This window comes from Papio anubis, chromosome 19 (genome assembly GCF_008728515.1).
Source record: "Papio anubis isolate 15944 chromosome 19, Panubis1.0, whole genome shotgun sequence".
Lineage (NCBI taxonomy): Eukaryota > Metazoa > Chordata > Mammalia > Primates > Cercopithecidae > Papio > Papio anubis.
In genome coordinates, this window is record NC_044994.1 from 51,917,707 (window position 1) to 51,941,678 (window position 23,972).

Genomic DNA, 23,972 nt, shown 5'->3' on the forward strand with positions numbered 1-23,972 from the left:
TGCTTGGCATCAAAGATACCATGTAGATGGGCCTGAGTCATACATATGTCCAAATCTTGGAAGTGGGATATCCCAACCTTATCAAATGGATTCACCAAAGAAAAGATAGATTCATTATTTTTTTTTTTTACCAGAAAGAAGAAGAATTGTTGATAACAGAGATATCCTTATCCCACAGTAGATACTATGTTTGTTGATGAAACTCAAACTCTCTAATTCATTTTAGTGGAATTTACTGAGTTGGCCAATGAGGTGGGGGAAGCAGTCCCATTTCACCCATGTCCCTTTTACTGATGGCCAGAAAGAATGGGGAGAAGCTGATATTAATGGGGCCTAGTAATATAGAACGGGTCCTGAAGAGAATTCCACATTAAAATTTTTAGCCTGTTGCAGCTTGAACAATTCTTTTCATTAGGGCCCAAACCTAATCCTAGTGCTTTCTGCCTGTGGCCATGGGGAGAGTCAGGAAACAACTGCGCCAAATCCCCACAAAAATATTAATGGAAGATTAACCCACTCGCAATTTCCAGAGGAAAGACCTTGCCCAGAAATGGCAGTGAAAGTTGGAGAATTCAGCTTCCTCCACCAATACTGGGCCCATGAGTAAGAAAGGAAAATGAAGAGTGAAAAACAGAGACAGAAGATTGATTTCATTTCATCCAAAGTGTCTGGCTGTGGTTTCTCCAGCGCAGAGCCCATTCTATAAAATGGAAATTGTTTTAGAAAAGGAGATGGCTCAGAACTTCCCCTCAAGGGAATGTTGTTTGCAACCCAAGTGGATACTGGTCTGTGACCTCTACCTCAGAGTAGATAGCACTTTCATTCAATAACAAGCAAGTGATTTTTTCTTACTAAATTCATGCAATTTTGTTTTTTTGCTATTTCTTCTTTTTTGTTTACTTATTCATGTTTTATTTTTTGTTTTTAACTCATGCAATTTTGAAAGACTTATTAAAGATATTTTTAGTCCTACATTCATACAAAAGTGGAGGAAATATTTTCATTGTCTTAGTCCATTGGGACTGCTACAACAAAATACTATAAACTGGGTAGCTTATAAACAACAGAAATGCATTTCTTGTATTTATGGGGGTTGGGAAATCCAAGATCGAGGTGCCAGAAGATTCAGCATCTGGTGTTGAAGGCCTGCTTTCTAGTTCATAGATTGCACCTTCTTTCTGTGTCCTTACATGGTAAAAGGGCAAGGCAGCTCTCTAGAATCTCTTTTATAAGGGCACTAATTCCACTCATGAGGGTTCCATCATCATGACCTAATTACTGCTCACCCCAAAGACCCTCACCTCCTAATACCATAATCTTGGGAGTTAGAATATCAACATATGAATTTTCAGGGACACACATATTCAGACCATAGCAATATTGAACATCCACGGCCCAGCTTTTACAATTATCAACACACATGCAATATTGTTTTGCCTATATTACTACCCCTATCCCTTACCGCATGAGATTATTTTAGAGAGATCAGGTAAAAGACATCTTTTAAATACTTATTCTTAAAAGATTTTCAAAATCATAAAATACATATAGAGTGTTTTAATGCTGTTAGGAACAGATCTCCCCAAGCTTACAAATCAGAATTAGATAAAACTGGCTAAAACAACCATTTTCCATTTTTCCCTCCCACCCCTCTCTCCAACTGCCCCTAAGTGAGTCATCTCAATCAAGAATAATTATGGAGATATTTGGACATCCCCTATGACAACAGCATAATTTGATTATTGGCCCGAGGTCAAAGAATTGTGAATCTGCAAACAAATCCACACATGCATGTGTTTCTCCCTCCCATTTTGAAACCAAATGACCCCAACATTTGGTTTGCCATGAACATCTTTCACTTTTCACTCTCCCCTGGCATTTGAAGGAAGTCTTTTGCCTATGTCTGGATTTCCTCACATGTATCCCCTGAGGAATTTCATTAGTTGTGAAATACCAGAATGTTTATAGCAGAGACATTTTTCTTCTGAGAATGGAGTTCAGAGTTCTGACGGATGGTGGTAACGACAATAGGATGCTGTATCTCAAAAAGACAAAAGAAAGTGTCTAAAATTTCAGATCCACAGCTTTGTGGGCACTTGCATTGAACCCATGCAAACTTAAAAGATAGGAAAAGATGCACTTCCATGTAAAAATAAAAAGAATTGAAGTAAAACCCCAAGTCACTATAACGTGGACTTGAAAGTCCTAGTTTAAAAAAAAAATGCATCTCATCCCTAACTGATTTACTGAACAGTGTAAATTAGTTGGGCATCAAAACCGGCTTTTAACTTTTGATAAACTTTTCACCCTCTCCTTTTTGATTGTGGCTCCCTTCGTGAAATCCTGCCCAAATTTTAACTTTCTAGGCACCTTTGAGATTTAAGACCAAGTCCTGTTCATTATTAAAACCTGAGCCTTGAACTTGATTTAAAGCTTGGCTCTTCCCTGCTCCCAAATCCAGTGGGGGCTGGGGCTAGGGCTATGGGCCTGGCTGTTTGAAAGGAAGCGAAGGTCTGGTTCTGAGACTCCTTTACCTCCTGCTTACCTGCCTCTGCTAATTCAAGCTTTTAGAGGGATTGCAAGAGGCTGGTAGGAAAGGGCCAGCTTTGGTGGCTGCGCTTACATCAGAGTAAGGAAGGGTCCCTGGTGTTGAGTCCCTGCCTCTCCTTTCCCCTCTGTGTTCCTTCATTTTCACACATCAGTGAGTAGATGGATGCCTCACCTTCTTCTCAGGGGCAATCATCCACAATCCCTTCAAGCCATATGAAAGAGGCTACTCCCACCAGGCCTCTGACTTCATTGGAGCTAGTATTATCTCTACGAATAAGTATATCCCCTCTCTTCAGGGCACACCTGCCAAGCACCCCTTCTTCCTTCCCCATGGTCATGGGGCAGTCTAGTGAAGAGGAGACTCTGAGATCATCCTCCCAAGAATGCTTGTGGCAGGCCTTGCTTCACGGGCAAACAACATAGACCTGGCACACGTCCAGCCGGAGAACACGCTGCCCTCTTACATTCTTGAAGCACCCCAAGTTCTTATGAGTAAACTTTTGGAGCCCCCTCTCACTTGGCTTTAGGGATGGGTGCCTCTCCCCTAGCCACACTCTAAGTAGGGACAAACTTGTCATCAAGAACACCATTATTTTCTGTAAGGCTGTCTACATCTCCCTCAACCCAGTCCTCTTCTCCCACAGCTGGGGTCAGCCTGGAGAGGCACAGTTCTGAACAGGAGCTGCTCACTAAGCTCCCTGGGGGAGGTGGCAGCTCTCAAACTATTTGATGATGCTCACTTAAGAACATGGGGATGCCGGCTGGGCGCAGTGTAATCTCACGCCTGTAATCCCAGCACTTTGAGAGGCCAAAGCGGGTGGATCACAAGGTCAGTAGATCGATACCATCGTGACCAAGATGGTGAAACTCAGTCTCTACTAAAATACAAAAACTTAGCCGTGCATGGTGGTGCACGCCTGTAGTCCCAGCTACTCAGGAGGCTAAGGCAGGGGAATCACTTGAACCCGGAGGCGGAGGTTGCAGTGAGCCAAGATCATGCCACTGCACTCCAGCCTAGTGACAGAGCAAGACTCCATCTCAAAAAACAAAAAACAAAACAAAAAACAAACAAAGAAACAAAAAGAACATGGGGATGCCTTTGCCCTCAGCTTTGAGTCTAAAACACAATTTTGGTTCAGTAGGAAAATTCCACGTGCTGGGCAGGACTTGCAGGTTGTGAAACCCACATATCTATGCTCATAGATACTGAGCGTAGACGAGGGAATAGGAGAAGCCTATTAGAGGTCGTCTCTTATTGGCCAGTATGCATGGGTACTTGCTTTTCCTTAAAAGGGGTAAAAGCCAGAATAAGGGGTATCAAGGATGAAGAATCCAGTTGCAAATTGTAAAATAAAGATTGTTCAGCAAATTTCTGTAAGGAAAAAGAAATAAAAAGGAGATGGGGCTTCAGTATGTACCAGTACAGATCTGTGACTTCATTCACTAGACTATAATCTATGTATAAATAAATGTACAATCCCATAACAACAGGGGCCAGTGCTGACCACAGTAGATGAGGGCATTCAATACATATCTGTTAAATAATTAAGTGAATGGAAGTAGTTGAGGGCCACTGGTGGCTGTATCTTTAGCAACTGCTTGCTTTCTGCTAACATTTTCTGAGCACTTCACAGGCACCAAGTACTGCTGTAAGTCTCCAGCAGCCATGAAGATAGTTAACTCTTGTACTTAAGTAGTTTGTGACTAAGGGTTGGAGACAGATTAGCACAACTACCTACAAATAAAACCTCCAGATTCCATTTGGGAGAAAGCAAGGACCCTGTCTTTGAAGTCAGAAAGGAGTGGGAAATGGGGAAGACCCTGATACAGCTTCTACCTGGACACAGCCCTGATCCAAACTGTTCCAAATGAGGTGGAATTCATGTCTTCATGTTCCCTAGTATGACGTGAGGGTCACCCAGCTAGTAATGGAAGTGACTCAAAAACCGTGAAATTCACAATGATAGTGGTGGAGAGACCATTCATTGTATTATGGGAGAAGGTGCTTTTGAGGAAACAAAGCTCCTTGGTTGTTTCGGCTTGTCTTCCAATTCGACCCTCTTCCCTGGAATCTAACTATGCCCAAGTTTAGCTCTGAGATTAATTCTGTCTTCCTCCTCATTATATTTCACATATTCCCTCAAAATTTCTTTGTTTGGGCCTTAATGTGGAGTCAAGTGACTAACTTCTCCATGTACCTGCTGGTTAATGGATGAATCTGCTCTTGTAACTGAAAGCTGTAACCTGAGTGAATGGTCCCTAAGCAGGGAAATGAGCGGTGAGAATTTCAGACTTGAGGCAGACATTGAGAGGATTGGTATTTTCAACTGTCAATTGCAACAAGTTTCCTTAGGCCCCTTCCATGCACCCAGGATCCCTCACACCATCCCTTTGTCCCCGAGGGACCCCAGGGTAACTTTCTCCTGAGAATAGTATTCAGATTTCTTGGCTTCAGTGGGGACTTCTGGAATCAAGTAAAAGGCATGAAAGAAACTGAAGTGCCTGACAGAGGGATGTCTGTGTACCTCTTTGCAAAATAAGTGTGTGTGTGCATGGGGTGAGGGTAGTATAGCAGCAGCCCCCAGTATCATCTGACCACAGAGAAGCTACCAAGGTGAAACTTTGAGTCCAGCAATCACAGGCTTAGCAGAGGAGGGCTGAGATGCAATGAAGCTGCTGATTACTCAACAAAGACTCAGCAAGAAAAGTTCTCTACACAGATCACAGATTTCATCCTTGGTAGAAAGGTGCCTATGTAGCTGGAAAAGCCAATAAATACCTGGCGGCTAACTTCCTTTATTTGGAACACACATAATCTCAGCAACCCAAAGACCTTCATCCTACCTCATGTGAATATTGACATGCAAAGCCTGTGTCAATCTGACTGGTAGTATTGGATCTCAGTGGTCAATAGCTACGTAGAATGAGCCCTGAAGGAAACATGTATTTGGCTATTCTTGAAAGGCTCTTTTGAAGGGACCATTTTTTGAAATGTTTTCCAGCTGTTATTTCCTTTCTGAATAATCTGAGCCTAATTCAATTTGTGCACCTTTTTCTTTTCCAGAAGGCAAATTACCCGCATATGGCTTGCTGTAGTTGTGCATATGATCCACTGGTTTTGGCTGAGAGTTTTACAGAATTGTAAATAAATGACCCCGTCGGTACATGGGAGAAGTGTTCCTTTCACATTACATGGTCCTGCAATTACATGATATGATGGCAGTTAGTAAGATTCTGTGTATTATCTCCAGAGCCCTGGGGTAAAATGGTCTATAGCCATGTCCAAGATGGGTTGGGGCAGGTCCAGCACATTACATGACTGTGAGGGGGTGGTGGTGAACACAGCCAAGAAAGTCCATGGGTTACATTTTTTTTTAAACCCGACAAAACTTGAATTTGGAAACTGTTCTGTCTGCATACATCACAAAAGCTACTTGTAAAGCAAAAAATGGCTATAGATACAACTCTCCTTCTGCTTTAATCATTTTTCCCATCCAGCTCTCATCCCCAGTGTGGTTGTGATGCTAGAGATAGAAGAGGATAAGAAGCCACGAAAACAGGCTGGAGGAGAAGTGGGGATTCAGCACGTAAGTTGTCACCTCCCAGAATTGCTGAGAATCAGGAGTCCTTGAATCGCCTGGGGATGCTGGTGAAAGCGACACCATGCGGGAACAGTAGGTGAATGAAGCTTACCAGGGTCAACATGCTGCATGGACGTCATTCCTGCCCTCCCACCTGGGGAACCAGCCTCCAAAATATTAGCAACTTGTGGCAAGGCCAGGGCCCATGCTGGGGAGGGAGTCACCTTCCCGGTCTCGCTACCCAGACTCTCCCTCCAGACATCTTCTTCCCCTTTAGCAGCTATCAATTTAATGCCTGCTAACATGTTAATGGAGAGGTAAGGTTTCAGGTGTGCCATTTCCCAGGGAAACTATGTTTTAAAACATCGAACACACACGGATTAAATAATTGAGACGTAATAGCCATATGTGAATTCCTGACACTTGTCAGATTTCTAAATTAATCTAATTTTCTCCTGCTCCCATCTAAAGTCCAGAGCACATGCTCCTGTGTGAGGGAAGACTTTGCTACTCGCAGTGTGGTTCCCAAACAGCAGCATTGATATCACCTGGGAGTTTGCCAGAAGGGAAACCTCAGACTCCTGAATTAGAATCTTCACTGTCATAAAATCCTCAGATGGTTCCTATGCACAAAGAAGTTTGAGAAACATCAGTCTAAGCAAGTGGTTTTCAAACTGTGGGCTGCTACTCATGAAGTCAATTTAGTGGTTGTGACCAGGATTTTGTTTTTTTTGAGACAGGGCCTCACTATGTTGCCCAGCCTGGAGTGTAGTAACACAAATCACAGCTCACTGCAGCCTCGAACTCCTAGGCTCAAGTGATCCTTCTGCCTCAGCCTCCTGAGTGGCTGAGACTATAGATGTGCCCCCAGCTATTTTTTTTTTTCTTTTAGTTTTGTAGAACTACACGGGGTCTCGCTTTGTTGCCCAAGCTGGTTTTGAGCTGCTGGTTTCAAGCAATCCTCCTGCCTCAGTCTCCTAAAGTGCTAGGATTTTAGGTATGAGCCACTGTGCCCAGCCAGGATTTTTTTTAAAAAGCAAATTGTACAGAGAAAATGAGAGTGCACCCTATGTAGTAAATATTGTAAAACTTACGTCTCAATAGCATATAGATAAATGTGAATGTTGCATCACTGCATAAAATATATTTTCCCAGTGGGTCATTGTCAAAAACAATTTGAAGCCTGCTGATCTTATGACATGGCTGGTTATTTACATATCAAGGCAGTCTATATTTTATTCTTTAACGAAGTTCACCCATCAGATTAATATTTGCAGGTCATTCATTTAATCCCTGTGCAAAGACACTTGAATTAAAACATGCATTCTAATGTTCCCTTACTTTTGGCATGAAACTTTATAAGAAATATATGTTGATCAGTGACTATTTAATAAAGATTTACCATATTCCTTCTAGAAAAGAACCTTTCCTGAACAATAGCATGTTACTTTTTATTAGCTAATTTTATTTAACCTATTTTGAGTTTTGACTCTGATATGGTTAAGCTTTATGTCCCCACCCAAATCTCATATTGAATTGTAATCCCCATAATCCCCACATGTCAAGAGAGAGACCAGGCGGAGGTAACTGAATCATGGGGGGAGGTTTCCCTCCTGCTGTTATTGTGATAGTGAGTTCTCATGAGATCTGATGGTTTTATAAGGGGGTCTTCTCACTTTGCTCAGCATTTCTCCTTCTTGCCACCTTGTGAAGGAGATGCCTTGCTTCCCTTTTGCCTTCCGCAATGATTGTAAGTTTCCTGAGGCCTCCCCAGCCATGCGGAACTGTGAGTCAATTAAACCTCTTTCCTTTATAAATTACCCAGTCTCAGGCAGTTCTTTATAGCAGCATGAAAACAGACTAAAACTGACTCCCAGTTATTTTGGGGTCATATCGGATACTAAATACAGTTGACCCTTGAACAACATGGGTTTGAACTGGGTGCATCCACTTATACGTGGACTTCCTTCTGCCTCTGCCACCGGAGACAGAAACCAACCCCTCCTCTTCTTCCTCAGCCTCAGCCTCAACCTCAACCTACTCAACCTGAAGACGAGGATGAAGATCTTTATGATGATCCACTTCCACTTAATAGTAAATATATTTTCTCTTATGATTTTAATAACATTTTCTCTAGCTTATTTTTGAAGAACATTGTATATAATACCTATAAAATAGAAAATACATGTCAATCAACTGTTCATTATCGGTAAAGCCTCCAATCAATAGTAAGCTATTAGTAGTTATGTTTTCGGGGAAGTCAAAAGCTATTTGCAGATTTTCGACTGCATGGGGTGTTAGGAATCAACTATCACAGTGATTATATTAGCATCATTCTTCTTTTATTTTCTTCTCCATTAACATCTCAATAGTTTTACTATATACTTGTTAGCCACCTCATAGCAGGAGGTCAGAAAGGTTGTCAACCCAGCATAGATTAGAAAATTGGATGGTGGGAAGCAAAAGGCCCTGTGTCTAGACAATTTTGTTGTGACTTTCTGCACCATGGAGGCCCATTCTGTGAAGTCATGTGTGATTCCAAAGTGGGAGAGAATGTGGGGCTGAGTGTCTGTGCTATGTTTATCAGATGGGATTAAACCAGCACAGTGCATTAATATTCTGAAATACACTTGTGTGTTATGAATGTTTACCTCTTAGGATATGTATACATTGAGGATACCAAAAATATCCACCTTATGGGATTTTGAGAAGACTAAATGCATTAACTGAATTAAATTCATTATATAAACATTCATTCAACTCCTACTGTGTCCTGGGTATTGTGGCAGATGCTGGGAATATGGTAGAAAAATAGATCCTGCTCCTGAGGATTTTCTAGCCTAGAAAGGAAGCAGATAAGCAAGTACAGTACCTGCCAGGTGCAGTGGCTCACGTCTGTAATCCCAGCACTTTGGGAGGCTGAGGCAGGAGGATCGCTTGAGTCCAGGAATTTGAGACCAGCCTGGGCAACACAGGGAAACCCTGTTTCTACAAAAAATACAAAAATCAGCTGGTCATGGTGGCTTGTGCCTGTGGTCCCAGCTACTTAGGAGTCTGAGATGGGAGGATTGTTTGGGCCTGGGAGGCAGAGGTTGCGGTGGGCCGAGATCATGCCACTGCACTCCAGCCTGGGTGACAGAGCAAAACCCTGTCTCAATAAAACCCCCAAAAACAAAAACAAAAAAGCAATTACAGTATCAATTCTCATAGTGCAGACAGTCAACAAACAAGTACAGTCATGCATCGATTAACAACAGAGATACATTCTGAGAAATATCTCATTAGGTGTTTCATTGCTGTGTGAACATCATTGGATGTACCACTTACGCACAACTAGATGGCATAGCCTGCTACACACCTAGGCTATATGGTACAACCTATTGTTCCTAGGCTATGAAACTGTACAGCATTTTATTGATTGAATACTGCAGACAACTATAACACAATGGTGAGTATCTGAGTATCAAAACAGAAAAGGTACAGTACAAATACTGAATAAAGATAAAAAATGGTACACCTGTATACGGCACTTACTATGAATGCAGCTTGCAGGACTGGAAGTTGCCGTAGGTGGGTGAGTGAGCGGTGAGTGAATGTTAAGACCTGGGACATTGCTACACTACTGTGGACTTTGTAAACACTGCACACTTAGGTTACACCAAATTTATTTAAAAATAAAGTAATTGTGTTATGTAATGGCCATCACGTCACTAGGTGAAGTAGTTTTCAGCTCCCGTATAATCTTAGGGGTCTACCGTTGTATATGCGATCTGCCATTGACTACAACGTCATGATTTGGCACCTGACTGTACACTGCTTCAATAGTTTCCAAATGCGTTTCCCTACTTCCATTCTTATCCTTTCAGCAACTCTCTATGTGTCCACTAGGAAATGCAAAGTCCTCTTGCAGGGCCTTAAGGCCTTGCCTCGCCCCTGTCTGCCTCTGCAAGGCATCTCCTACCCCATTTTTGCCTCACTTACTCTGTTTCAGCAACATGGGTGGCCCCATTGCTACTCTTTGAGCACACCAAGCAGGTCAGCCTCAGGCTCTGGCTGTAATCCCTGTGTGGATCACTTTCATCTACAGGGCTCACTTCTCCCTTTGTTCAGGCCTCTGCTCTTACACCACCTTTCCAGAAGGCCCATCTAAAGTACACACTCCCACTCTCTGTTACTTTTTTTTTTTTTTTGAGGCGGAGTCTCGCTCTGTCACCCAGGCTGCAGTGCAGTGGCCCAATCTTGGCTCACTGCAAGCTCCACCTCCCGGGTTCACGCCATTCTCCTGACTCAGCCTCGCGAGTAGCTGGGACTACTGGTGCCCACCACCACGCCTGGCTAATTGTTTTGTGTTTTTAGTAGAGATGAGGTTTCACTGTGTTAGTCAGGATGGTCTCGATCTCCTGACCTCGTGATCCACCTGCCTCAGCCTCCCAAAGTGTTGAGATTACAGGCGCGAGCCACCGTGCCTTGTCCTTCTGTTACTTTTCACTCCTCTACCCTAATTACGTTTCCCCACAGCACTTCTTAGCACTGATATATAGTGTGGTGGTTAATTTTACTGTAAATTTGGCTGGGCCACAGCACCCAGATATTTGGTCAAATATTCTAGATGTTTCTATGAATGTACTTTCTAGACGAGAGTAACATTTGTATTAGTAGACTGAGTAAAGCACATTACCCTCCATAATGTGGGTGGGGCTCATCCAATCAGCTAAGGGCCTTAATAGAAAAAGACTGACCTTCCAAGCAAGGAGGAATTCTTCTAGCAGGAAGCCTGTGGACTCCAACTGCAATGCCAACTCTTCTGTCTCCAGCCTGCCAGCTTGGCAGTTTTTCCACTTCCAGATCTACAGCTGTGTGAGCCAATTTCTTAAAATAAATCCCTGTCTCTTGGTGCTGTTTCTCAAGAACCATGACTGATACATATATTTCTGTTTGTCTTCCTGGACCAGAAGCTATACTCTACCAGTGCAGGAACTTTGTACCATTCAATACTCTATCCTCACCCTCAATACGTTTTTGTTGAATGAAGTGAATAAGAATTTCAAGTTGGAAAAAAAATGGTGTTAAAGGAAATAAGCAGGATAAAGGTCAATAGGGAGAAAATGTCTTTCTTGTACCGGGTTGAAGTGTCCCCTCAAAATTCTTATCTACGGGAGACTCAGAATGTGACCTTATTTGGAAATAATCCTTTGCAGATATAATTAAACTGAGATGAGGTCACATCGTATTAAGCCAACAAGTAGTACCTTTTTAAAATTATTTTTTTTTTTTGAGAAGGAGTCTCACTCTGTTGCCCAGGCTGGAATACAGTGGTGCAATCTCAGCTCTCTGTGATCTCTGCCTCTGGGGTTCAGGTGATTCTTGTGTCTCAGCCTCCCGAATAGCTGGGATTACAGGCATGCACCATCACGCCTGGCTAACTTTTGTATTTTTAATAGAGATGGGGTTTCACCATGTTGGCCAGGTTGGTCTCGAACTCTTGACCTCAAGTGATCTGCCCACCTCAGCCTTCCAAAGTGCTGGGATTATAGGCGTGAGCCACAATGCCTGGCCACTAGTAGCATCTTTATAAGAAAAGAAAATAGGCACACGGAAGACTTAGAGAGGAGAATGCTGGAGACCACCATGTGAAGCCGCAGAGGCAGGAGTGTAGAACACCATGTGATATTGGAGGCGAGGAATGCCGAGACTGTGGGCAAACACCAGAAGTGACACAGGGATGAGATGGTTGCTCCCAAGAGCCTCCAGAAGGTACCGACCCTACTGACACATTGATTTCAGACTTCCAGCCTCCAGAACTGTAATACAATAAATTTCTGTTGTTTTAAGCCACCCAGTTTGTGATACTGTTTTGGCAGCCTAAGAAACTCATCCACCCCTCCACCAGTTCCCCAGATCTTATGATCCAACTGCCGTCACCCACACATCTTGGAAGAGTTGCCTTTTCCTTGTGGACCACCCAGTGGCTGAGCGCCACTTCCCATTTGGCTGTCCTGTAACCCTGTATCTAGACATGAGCAAGGCTGTGGAAATTTGCACATGGAGCTGAGCTGGGGTGTTTCAAAGTTTTGGGCTTCAAAAGCATAGCGAGCTTTGTCAAAGCTGCAGTGTCCTCGTCGAGAAGAAGCAAGCCTCAAATTTTGCTGGGAATCAAGACTGGAACACGTGATGTTACCCAACAGCTGCACGGTGAGATGCCAAGAGGCCATGAGGACTGTAAGGGCTCAACCAGCTTTTGGTTGATTAAATTAAGAGGGCTGGAAAAATTATATATGAAGTTGTCTCCCAGATTTCCATAATCTGCTATGTCACCTGGAGCCTTTGTAAAGCTGTTGTATGGGAAAGGCTGGGAGGGGCCATGAGGTCCTGTGCAGCTGGTCTGAATGCTGTTGGCTACTTTAAGCGTGCGGCTCTGGGAAGGAGTGCATTTCGGAGCCAAGGGTGGGCTCCCCTGGCATGAACCCTTATTGGCTCTTGTAGCGCCTAACACTTCGTAGCTTATTGTGGTTTGTAATCGCATATTTAAGTGATTATTTTGTCTGGAAGGATCCTTATCTGTTTTGCCAAAAATCCCCAGCAGGACAGGGATTAAGATGTTTTTGCTCCCAATTGTGTCTGCAGCACATAGCACAGTGCCTAGATTGCAATAGACACTTAAAAAATATTTACTAACTGAAGTGAGATGTATAAATACAGGCTAAATTCAGGACACTAAATGCACCCTGCTAAGGATGGCTAAAGTCCCTTTGAAATAATCTCTCATTTTATCATACCACTACACTTCCCATATGGCCCAATTAGCAAAAATTTCCCTTCTCTTATCTTTACATAGAAGACTATAGCTACCAACTCATGAGAGTTCCTCCCTCCAACTTTATTTTTAAGGTAGTCAACTTTCCCCCCACCCTAAAAGGAAATTTTTTCTTTTTAAAAATACGCTTTATTCAAAAAAAGGCAGACTGGTTCCTGGGGTTTCTGCCCTTCTAGGGGAGAGTGCCACATTTAATACAACTTATTTTTTTAGGGATGGGGTCTTGCAATGTTGCTCAGACTGGCCTTGAAGTCCTGGGCTCAAGTGATCCTCTCGCTCCAGTGTCTGGGACTACAGGCATGAGCCACGGCATCCCCCAGAGGAAATCCTACGTGGAATTCTAATCCAAAACAGACAACTAGTTGAACACTGAGTCACTGTGAGTGCAGCGCTGGGGGCAGGGAGCACTCAGTCTTCACAAGCCTCTCATTTGTGAGCTCCTAAGGCAGCTCCAACGAGCGTCTAGACGGTTCTTGGTTTGAAAATCTCACCCTGGGAATCTCAGCTAGGGAACTGGATCTCTGAGACCCACACTCAGTGGTACCCGGGCCTTCAGACCTTGATTCAGATTCAGATGCTCTGACCACACCCAGACCTCAGGAAGTGGCTGACCCAGATTCCAGATTCCAGCTCTCAAGAGAAATGCACCACTCCATCTCCTTGTTAACTGGGTAAAAAGATGACTTGCTTCACAAAACCAGGTGTCAGGACAAAACACAGTAGAGCCATGTAAGAAAAATAACTTTGTTATTAAGCATATACAATCATATCAAAAGTACGTCATAGTATCACATCCACAATTGTTTGAATGCTAGCTTGACTGTTATATGGACCTGTTACAAACAATGAACAACAGAGCTACTCCAGTACATGACTAGTCCCTGTGAAATAAAAACAGACCCATGGTACACATGAAATTCCTAAGGGGACTTGCTTTGATCCCCTGGGGAATAAGAGGGTCCTTTTCTATGATTTCCCTAGAGCAGTAACATTTGTTGAGGGAGCATGTGAAGTTCATGATTATACACCTTAACAATCACAGTCATGGTGTGTTTTGTTTTCCAAATGGAAAATTATTTTTTGACTTGCTGTAAGATATAAATATTGACTGTGCCAGGAAAAATTTCATCTATTTCCCTGAACTCATTATTAATAACTTTAGATGGCTCTATTCTACTTGCTGTTTGGCCTGGATTCCTGCAATAACTTTCCTTTTCAGGAAGGTTATCTGAAAGATGTTAAGTCTGCAGACTGAGGCTGCTGTGGTGGTTTCTGAGGCACAGGCTGAAATGTGGGGAGAGATAGTGGGGAGTAACACCCAAAATATGATGGGGGAGTTGCTGCCTGAAAGCCCACAGCAATGTCTGGCCTGGGGAAGCCTTCCCTTGCAGCCCTGGGAACAGGGCTCACCAGGCCCACAGTAATTATGAACCTTGGAAAGATGACTGAAGCCAGGGTGCTCTTCACTGGTATTTGGTGGGGTAATACTCCCCTCTCCTTCCTTCCAAAACCAATGAACATTTATTATTTACCTGTTGGGCTGTATAAACTCACACCTGTCTGAGTTTATACAGTAGAAATGACTTCCTTTGGTCAATAAATCCTAGGCAGATGTTGGGCATTAACTCAGAAGGTGAGAAAAGGCACCATCCTCTCTGCAGCCCCACTCACTTTTGGCACAGTATAGCTTATAATTTCTCCCTCTGGAACTGGGAAGGGAGGGGGTTTTCCTAAACTAAAATGCATGCCCTCCATGTACTATTTTCTTTTTTTGAGATGGGGTCTCACCCTATCGCCAGGCTGGAATGCAGTGGCGCGATCTTCACTCACTGCAACCTCCACCTCCTGGGTTCAAGCAATTCTCCTGCCTCAGCCTCCCGAGTAGCTGGGACTACAGGCATATGCCACCACGCCCGGCTAATTTTTTTTTGTATTTTAGTAGAGATGGGGTTTCACCATGTAGGTCAGGATGGTCTTGATCTCCTGACCTCATGATCCGCCCGCCTCAGCCTCCCAGTGTTGGAATTATAGGCGTGAACCACCGTGCCTGGCCCCATGTAGTATTCTTAACAGCGTATTTTTTATTCCCATTGCTTTCCAAGAACAGAGGTAACTTAGGAGGTCCTGTGAAGAGGGTGCAAAAATCGAAGTCAACATTTCTACTAACAGGTTGAGGAGGTGTACAAACATCTTTTTCACTATAAAACATGAAATGCACTGTAGCAAATCTTACCCCAGAAATGGCTTTCCCATTAGGTTTTGAGCAGAAGTCCTATTTAAACAGTAAAGCTTTTTCTATCTAGCTAAAAGATACATTAGAAATAATGATGCCTTATGATGTCCTATCTTTGAAAAATAAAATTTGGGCATAAAGAGTATATATCAGTCTTGCAGTAGTCCAAGTTTTGAAAATCTGAGGATTAAAAATTATTTTCTAAATTAAATTGGTCCAGCAGATTGACATTATAAAACACAGGTTACTATAAGTTTTGCTGGAGAATATTATCTGGAATAGTTTCATGAAATCCAGATAATACTACTTTCCATTAATTCTTTTAATATATTATTCTAGCCTATGGCCAAACATGCAGTTTGGTTGCATTTTATGAGCATTTCACAATAAAGGTCATATGTCTAAATACAGTTCACTGTCAAAGAAAAGGTATTAAAATTCCTCATTAAAAAAAAATCACAGATGGACCTAGCCATCTCTCATACAGCTTGTGCATCATTGTGTGTGTGTGTGTGTGTGTGTGTGTGTGTGTGTGTTTTAAAAGCATTCATCCATTCACACCCTTTAAATACCATGCTCCACAAGCAGGCAAACATTAAATATATCCAGATGGAAATCAACAGCTGTTCACTTCCTCTCTTTATAAACCCGTGGTTGGCGTGACCTTCTGTCATGAATGTTGAATTTTGCAGAGAGAAGGAGGAAGAAAAGATGCTAGAAAAAGAGCACTAAGAATGTGTTTGCTTTCACTTTAAAAATGCTGGTGGACAGTCACCAGGAATTTTGCATAAATGAGATATAGAGGAGCAAAGTGTTCATCAAAGACTCAGCCACACACTGACATGAGTCCTGCATTTCCAACATGGTAGGAAGAAGGCAAGGAAGACTGCTGCCACTAGAGATTTGCAAAGCCCCTTCCTATCATTCTTAAGGGAGAAGACTGAAAGGTGGCATTCAAACACAACAAGAGGGATATTCTTTTTTGTTTGTTTGTTTGTTTTTTGTTTTTATGACAGAGTCTTGCTCTGTTGCCTAGGCTGGAGTGCAGTAGCGCAATCTTGGCTCTACCCCCGGGTTAAAGCAATTCTCCTGACTCAGCCTCCTGAGTAGCTGCGATTACAGGCATGCACCACCACGCCCAGCTAATTTTTGCATTTTTAGTAGAGACGGGGTTTCACCATGTTGATCAGGCTGGTCCCGAACTCCTGACCTTGTGATCTGCCCGCCTCAGCCTCCCAAAGGGCTGGGATTAGAGGCGTGGGCTACCATGCCCAGCCAAGAGGGATTTTCTTTAAGCAAGCTTTTACAGTAGTGGAGTTAAATGATGTGGGTTGAAAGGTAGAGACAAAAAAGCCACAAAGAAATAGGAAAGGACATGGCAGGATGGGAAATTCCAACATGAGCGAATATGAGTGTGAGAACGATCATTTGTGAAGCTCAATATAAAAGTGAAAGTCTCCCGCAAAGGCAGATGAACAGCCACTTTGTGTGTCCAACGAGAAAGTGGACTGTGAGTAACTTATAAGCTGCTCATTGGAACCAAGAGGGCCCTCAACAACGTTACAAAGGAGCAGATCATCCTTCTGGTCTCTTGCTCCTGGTGCTTCTGAATGCACAACAAACCTTGGCAGGAACATGCTTCCCTTTGGGACCCAGAGGTGCTCTGAGAAAACACTCTAACTCACTAGGAGGTGGAGAAATAGACCCTTTTCTGAACTGCTTCTCACATGCAGGGGAAAAGAAATCAAAGAGAATGCCTGAAAGAACTGGGACTTGGACTAAATTAAAGAGGGAAAAAATGGGAATAGGAAGGAAGTTTTTGCAAACAAGGAAAACTACTGTTTTTTTTTCTCCCCATCCAAGATAACTTTCAATAGTGTATTATTCTCAATATGTTGGTGGCAAGCTTGGTTGGCTCCAGACAAAAACTTGTAACACCCAAGGAGAGCAAATTTACCTACTGCTGCTGATGGCGTTAGTGAGGTCAACCCAAGCCAGCAACTTCCTTGCGGCCTTCAGCCCCACTGTGTATTGGTTCAGCCTGGATCATGGCACCTAATGGCACCTTCTGGGCACCTGCTCAGAACCAGGAATTCTGTGCCTCTCTCTAAGGTCAGCCACTTTATTGAACAAATAATCTGTGATGTATACAGCAGGCTCCACTCTTGATTAAACAGCTTTAAAATATTCTAGCAAACCAGAGCCCACTGTTTTAATGTGAATCCAGGCATTTCACTTTGTTTTTTGAAAAGAGGATTTAATCTTCTTCCCTAAATAGGATACTTACAGATAAGCATGGCATGAAACCTTAAGCATCATACTTGAATTTTAGAATGTGGCAATCTATGTAACAGTAAATATATGACTGCAATTCTTTTCTATCTTCTCTAAATGTCATTCAGTTCTCTCCTCTCTTTAATTGAATTTGGGAAACGTTTGACAAGGGCATACAATATTTAAAATCTACTGGAAGCACAAGGAAAAAGAATTCTCCACCAAAGTACATCTACACGTTTGTCCTCTCCACCCCTTTTTAACTGAAGAGCCCTAATTTTGATACTAGAGGAGTTACGGTCTATTCTGAATACACATCTTAGAGTAGCCTCACATTTTCTTAGAGCTCACTTTGCCATTTTCCCTTTTGATACTCTGCCAAATTTAACTTGAAGAATTTATGATTTAAGACACTGTGAGAGGACTTAAATCCAAAGTTCCTGGAAAAATAGGATGTAAATGAAAAGTTACAATGCAAACCACTCCAATGAACTCTTAGTAAGAAGCAGGTAAATCAATCATTCACTCCCATGTGTCTGCAGGCCTAGAAGGGGACTCTGAAAATAGTATTGTATCTGGAAGAAGAGGAATAGAGAGATGTCAGGAGAAGAGAAGAGAAAAATGTATGTTTTCTAGGTCTCCAGTGGTGTTTTTTTCTCTTTAGATGGTTTAACTGCAGGTGAGTTGATCTTTCTCTTCCTTTGGCATGACGGTGTTGGGATGTGCTATGGATAGAAGTCTCTGGGGGCTCTCAAGTCTCTTGTCTCAGTTCTTCTTGCGTGGTCGTCTCCAGAGCCCAGGTCCATGGCTTCTGGGTAGCTGGGAAATTCCTGAGGTAAAGGGAACTCCTCTGCTGAAGAGTGAGTCCGGTGCCCGAACACCTTTTCCTGCAGCTCGGTGATGTCATTGCGGATGTCAGCCAGCATAAGTAGCAGGAAGTCGAAAGAACCAGGGGGTCCCTGTGTACATGGGAGGAATCAAAGCTAGAATACGACAGACAGCAACGGCCTCCGGGGCTCCATGACTTGACCCGCTGCTTGTTGGCAACTACTTTCTCAATAACTGTGCCCCAAATGGAGTCAATGTGAGGACTGCTACAGGAGCCTGGGGGTCCTCCACATTGTTTTCTAATTCTCTCACTTCTCAGATGAGCTTTGGTGATGTATTCACCTTTCCTCCCTCCTAACTCTAGGCTTTATCAAATTCAGTAGAGGAAAGAATATAAGACAACTCTCCTAAGTCACTTTCCAAAGCAGTCTGGAAGATGCTTATGAAGGCAGCAGAGCAGTGGTTAAGAGACTGGGGTTCTGTTGGGTTTGAATCTCATCTCTGCTGCTTACTAATTGTGTGGTCTTAATTTCTTGTGGTTCAGTTTCCACATCTGTAAACTGGGGATAATAATAGTCCCAATTTCATAGGGTTTTATAGGGTTCATAAGTGAGGATTTAAATAAGTAAATGCAGGTAAAGCGCTTTGAGTATAATATGTATTCAAAACGTTATCTGGGCCAGGAGTGGTGGCTCACGCCTGTAATCCTAACACTTTGGGAGGCCAAGGTGGACAGATAGCTTGAGCCCAGGAGTTCAAGACCAACCTGGACAACATGGTGAAACCCTGTCTCTACAAAAAACATAACAAAAATGTAGCCAGGTGTGGTGGTGGGCACCTGTGGACCCAGCTACTTGGGAGGTTAAGGTGGATGATCGCTTGAGCCCAGAAGGTCGAGGCTGCAGTGAGCCGAGATTGTGCCTCTGCACTCCAGCCTGGGTGACAGAGTGAGACCCTGTCTCAAAATTATTAAAATGTTTATAAGATGGCCGACTATAAGCACAAACTAAATGAAGTTGAGAGGATGTTGTAAAGACGTCAACTACTTATCATCTAGGAAAGGTCCAAACAAAAGCTTCCTAATTTTTCTATGTCTTGAGTATCCTTTATCATCATATAGTATTTACTAAGCCTTAATTTTATAGAGTGCTGTGTGGGGCATGGTAAAAAAGAAATGCATAAACACGCATGTTCTGGGCTTGTCAGAAGTTTGTAGTAAAATTGTTATCACTTCCCACAACTGCTGCAGCAGCAGCGGGCACTATGGAAGCAGAGCTTACACTGTAAAGCACTAAGACAGGCATAGGATTTTCATATCATTTGACCCTCACAATAGCCACTTGAGGGATGGCAGGTCAGATTCCACTATTGCCACTGCACAGGTGGGGGAATGAATGCCCAGAGACCCTCAGTGATGTGCCGTGGTCAGAAAGCTAGCAGGTAGAAGAGTTGAGATGGAAACCCACGACTTCCACCTCTGTGGCCACAGCTTTTGGATTTCAGAAATGAGACTTCTTCAGAAGCAGTGAAGTGGTTTGAATTTTCTACACTTCTGAATACTACTATTTCTCATTTTTAATCTCCCAGACACTATGCATATATGCAGCTAATTTCTTCTCAGATCCTAAACAGCCCTGCATGCTTTTGCGCTTTTTAAGAGGAGATAGCCATCTGATCGGCTAGGGTTGTAGCAGTGGCTAAATTCTCAAGTATGCAGAGTTATGATTTAAACCCATAGATTTCTTTCCTAGACCTTTCAAATGTTTTATGATAATACTTGGAAACAGACTCATGGCATAGTAGGGTTTTGAGCTTTAGGAAAGACATTTTAAATGAAGATTAGCCATGATAAAAGAAAAAAACAACAACAGAAAACAAGTTTGAAAAATAAATCCAAACTAGCAGCTAAGGTCTTCTATGACTGCCTTCCTAACCACAGAGTTCTGCTCAGGTGGGCTGAGTGGCATCAGGAAGGGGCAGGCCTTTGCTACTAGACCGACCTATAGGCTCATCAGAGCGGCATCCCTGAGAATGTTCCCCTGGGGAAGCAGGACACAGAATGCTACTTACTGGAGACCCTCTGGGCCCAGGCGCTCCTCTCTCCCCCTAAAAACAGAAAGGCCAGGGTTAGCTTTCTAGAGCACATGGATACCACAACAATAGTCTCTATTTATACACCCACCATAACCACTTCCCTGCACAAAACAACAAATATTTTCTATAGAAAACATATGTAAAACTGAGCTGGACTCACGGGACCACTGATTTGAACAAGATTGCTTGGGTCAAGTGTTTCTCATTCTGATTTCCCTTGAGCCCATATATTTTCAAACCTTCCTGGCAAGAGGAATGTTCGTATTTCCCAGCAGCATGTGCAGTAACAAACTTTCTGAAATATCTCACACTGACTTCTTTGTGAGGCAAAAAAGAGAAGGCGGCTCTCAGAGGGGAACCACGCTGCTTGCAGAAAGAATGGAGCATCTCCTGTTCCTGACTTGAAAATCTCACAGAAATGGAAACACACAAAACGCTATCCTGTAAAGCAACACTGGTTAAAGAGAAAAACACATGTGAGTATCACAATGCAGAGGCTCATTTAAAATTTATAGGGGTCATTTTTCCTATGACTGGTTGTGGTGGTGGTTTTTGTCTTTGGGGTTGGTCTCGGAATTTAAGAAAATGGCTTTTCAGATTTTGTTCCCAGCTTTGGGGAAAAAGTTATATCTGGTATCTGTGTCTCACTTTTGCTGCATGCAAAATGGGGATGGTAAACAGTAACTGGTGAGCTTTCCTCGATGTCAGTGCAAGAGGTAGAAAGTGAGAGACCTTCAGGCCAGGAGCGGTGCCTCACGCCTGTCATACCAGCACTTTGGGAGGCCGAGACGGGCAGATCACCTGAGCTCAGGAATTTAAGGCCAGTCTGGGTAATACGGTGAAACCCCATCTCTACTAAAAAATCCAAAAATTAGCCGGGAGTGGTGGTGCACGCCTGTGGTCCCAGCTATTTGGGAGGCTGAGGCAGGAGAATCGGGCTTGAGCCCGAGAGGCAGAGGTTGTAACGAGCCAAGATTGTGCCACTGCACTCCAGCCTGGGTGACAGAGCAAGACCATCTCAAAAAAACAAAACAAAACAAAATCGAACGTGAGAGACCTTTAGCTTGTGAGGACCACTCATAAGGCTTACCTTAGAACCATCTCTTCCTGGTGCACCTGGTGGACCCTACAATACAAAAGGATCTGGTTTAACCACAGGGAAAAGCATGGGACAAAAACACATTTTCCCCCAAACAGGAAGTGGATCTCTGATAAGATACTGACCACAGGGCCCCTCCGGCCTTGTTTAATGTGGGACAGATCAGGAGATGGTCCCATGGGTCCCATTGAGCCCCGTGGACCGGGCTGCCCAGGAGGGCCTGGCATACCGGGGAAGCCTGGGCTTCCCTTTGGTCCTGGTGAGCCTGTAATCAAAGAACACCTCATTAGCTCACAGCACATGAGAAGGACGAAGGGCCCTGGCTAACAAGAGTCCCGGGCCCCTGCAGTCATTTCTCTTTGTACTCTCTCTGCCTTTGCCTTCTGACATCTGCATCAGGATGTCCCACGGGCATTTTAAACTTGATATGGTCAAAAGCAGCTTCCCCAACTTCCTCTCTTTTCACAGACCGCCAGTCACCCATCCACTCAAGCCAAACACTGGAGAGTCTTCCTCTATATTTCCCTATTTCTGCAACCTCATTTTTGAATCAGTGGCCAGCTCCTGTGCATTTTACCTCTTTAACATCTCACAGCTGTCTGCTCCCTTCTCTCCACTGGATCACAGCCGACAGTGGCCACCACAGCAGAGAAGTGGTGATCGCGGCAGGACAGCAGTTAAGAGACAGGTTTTAGCATCAGGGAGACTTGGGTTTGAATCTGACAAGTTGCCCGAGCTATCTGAGCTTTAGTTTCTCATCTCGTCTGTAAAGCTGGGCTAATAAAAATCTTCCTTATGGAGTAGTTGTATTCAATGAGATTTCAGATATACACACACCACTTAGTATAGTACTTCCCACATAGTACTAAAACAAATCTGTTAGGCCTTCCTTATATTTGCCTTGACTCTTGCCTCATTGCTAGTCTCTCTGCCCCCCAGCAGCCTTGTCTACCCCTTGCCCATTTTTGACATTTCTATAGGGATGACATATCTAAAACAATTCTTACTATGTAACCCACCTACTTTCACTCTTTTGGTGCAGATGTCTCAAGGCACTGGGTGGGTCAGCAAACTCACTCTTTCTTGCAGGCCCCAGAGAAATATCCCTTACTTCTTAGTGAGGGGTAGGAAATGTTCATCTGGCCAAGATTTGCCAGGGATAGAAGGCATGCTGGGGGATGAGTCGGGGGGTGTGGGGAAGATCATCTCACCCCAAGGCCCAGAAGCATAGGTCATGCTTAGGATTGCAGCTGGAGCAGGAGAACTGAAAATGTCCCCTTGCCCCACAACTCTGGCATGAAGTAATAGCAATCTACCACTGGTGGAAGGGCAACAGTGTGGGGAGAGAACCCCCCTGTGGCACAGGTATGTGTGTGTAGAGGCTGCAGAAAGCTCAGAGTATAAACACTGAGAAAAATCCACTGCTAACCTAGGCATCCACTAAGCATAAGGTAACAGCATCCTACCACTGGAGGAATTATTTGAAGACTGTGGAACACAAAGTAAATGTAGGGACAATAAGGCCAAAACCCAGCTGTTATTCAGTAGGCTGACTTCACTTCCCATGGCAGTGGCCTGACAAAAGAAGAGGGTATCCATCTCCAGGAGTGATAACTACATACCTCAGTCTCTACTGTTTCTCTGCAAATGATGTCTGGCATTCAATCCAAAACTTTCAGGCACATAGAAAAAAGGGCTGGGCACAGGGGCTCCTGCTGTAATCCCTGCACTTTGGGAGGCTTAGGCGGATGGATTACCTCAGGTCAGGAGTTCGAGACCAGCCTGGCCAACATGGTGAAACCTCATCTCTACTGAAAATATAAAAATTAGCGAGATGTGATGGTGGGTGCCTGTAATCCCAGCTACTCGGGAAGCTGAGGCAGGATAATTGCTTGAACCTGGGAAGCAGAAGTTGCAGTGGGCCAAGATTGCACCATTGCACTACAGCCTGGGTGACAGAGTGAGACTCCGTCTCAAAAATAAAAATAAAATAAAAAAAATTCAAAACAAAAAACCCATTCTCAAGTGATAGAAGTGATAGAACAATCAGCAGGACAAGCCTCAGAGGGGACCCAGATGTCGGAATAATGAGATATGGGCTTTAAAATAACAGTATGTGAAAGGGGCTGGTGGAAAAGATAAACAGCTTCTCTGAACAGATGAGGGGTTTTAGCAGAGAGATGGAAATTAAAGGAAAAAAGTCAAATGGAAATATAAAATACAACATCATATATGAAAACGATATAAGCTCATCAGCAGACTGCTCGCAGCTGAGCAAAGACTCAGTGAACTTAAAGATAAGTCAATAGTTACTCAAAGAGAATCACAAAGAGGAAAATAAAATGAAGCATCCAAAAGAGGTGAGATAATATCGAACCATCTAAAATAAGTGTAACTGGAGTCCAAGGAGAAAAAGAAAACCCTACAGTGGCTCCCCTCTGCGTAGAGAATAAAGCTCCAACTCCTCAGCATAGTATCCTTGTTCATGCTTGTCCTTCT

The 23,972-nt window shown here is 43.4% G+C and overlaps 1 protein-coding gene across 2 annotated transcripts in view; it reads right to left on the minus strand.

Annotated features, from left to right (window-relative positions):
- Positions 1-23,972, minus strand: part of CCBE1 (collagen and calcium binding EGF domains 1) — a 286,745-nt gene that overhangs the window by 11,669 nt on the left and 251,104 nt on the right. Inside the window, exons 9-12 of one of the 2 annotated variants that reach the window (XM_021930181.2) lie at positions 21,599-21,738; positions 21,465-21,500; positions 20,351-20,386; positions 17,415-18,411 (exon numbers count right to left, since the gene is read on the minus strand). In XM_021930181.2, coding sequence (XP_021785873.1) covers positions 18,178-18,411; positions 20,351-20,386; positions 21,465-21,500; positions 21,599-21,738 — 446 coding nt within the window. In that variant the 3' untranslated portion in view covers positions 17,415-18,177. Of the gene's footprint in view, positions 1-17,414; positions 18,412-20,350; positions 20,387-21,464; positions 21,501-21,598; positions 21,739-23,972 lie in introns of those variants that run through there. The other variant, XM_021930180.2, reaches the window with a different exon arrangement.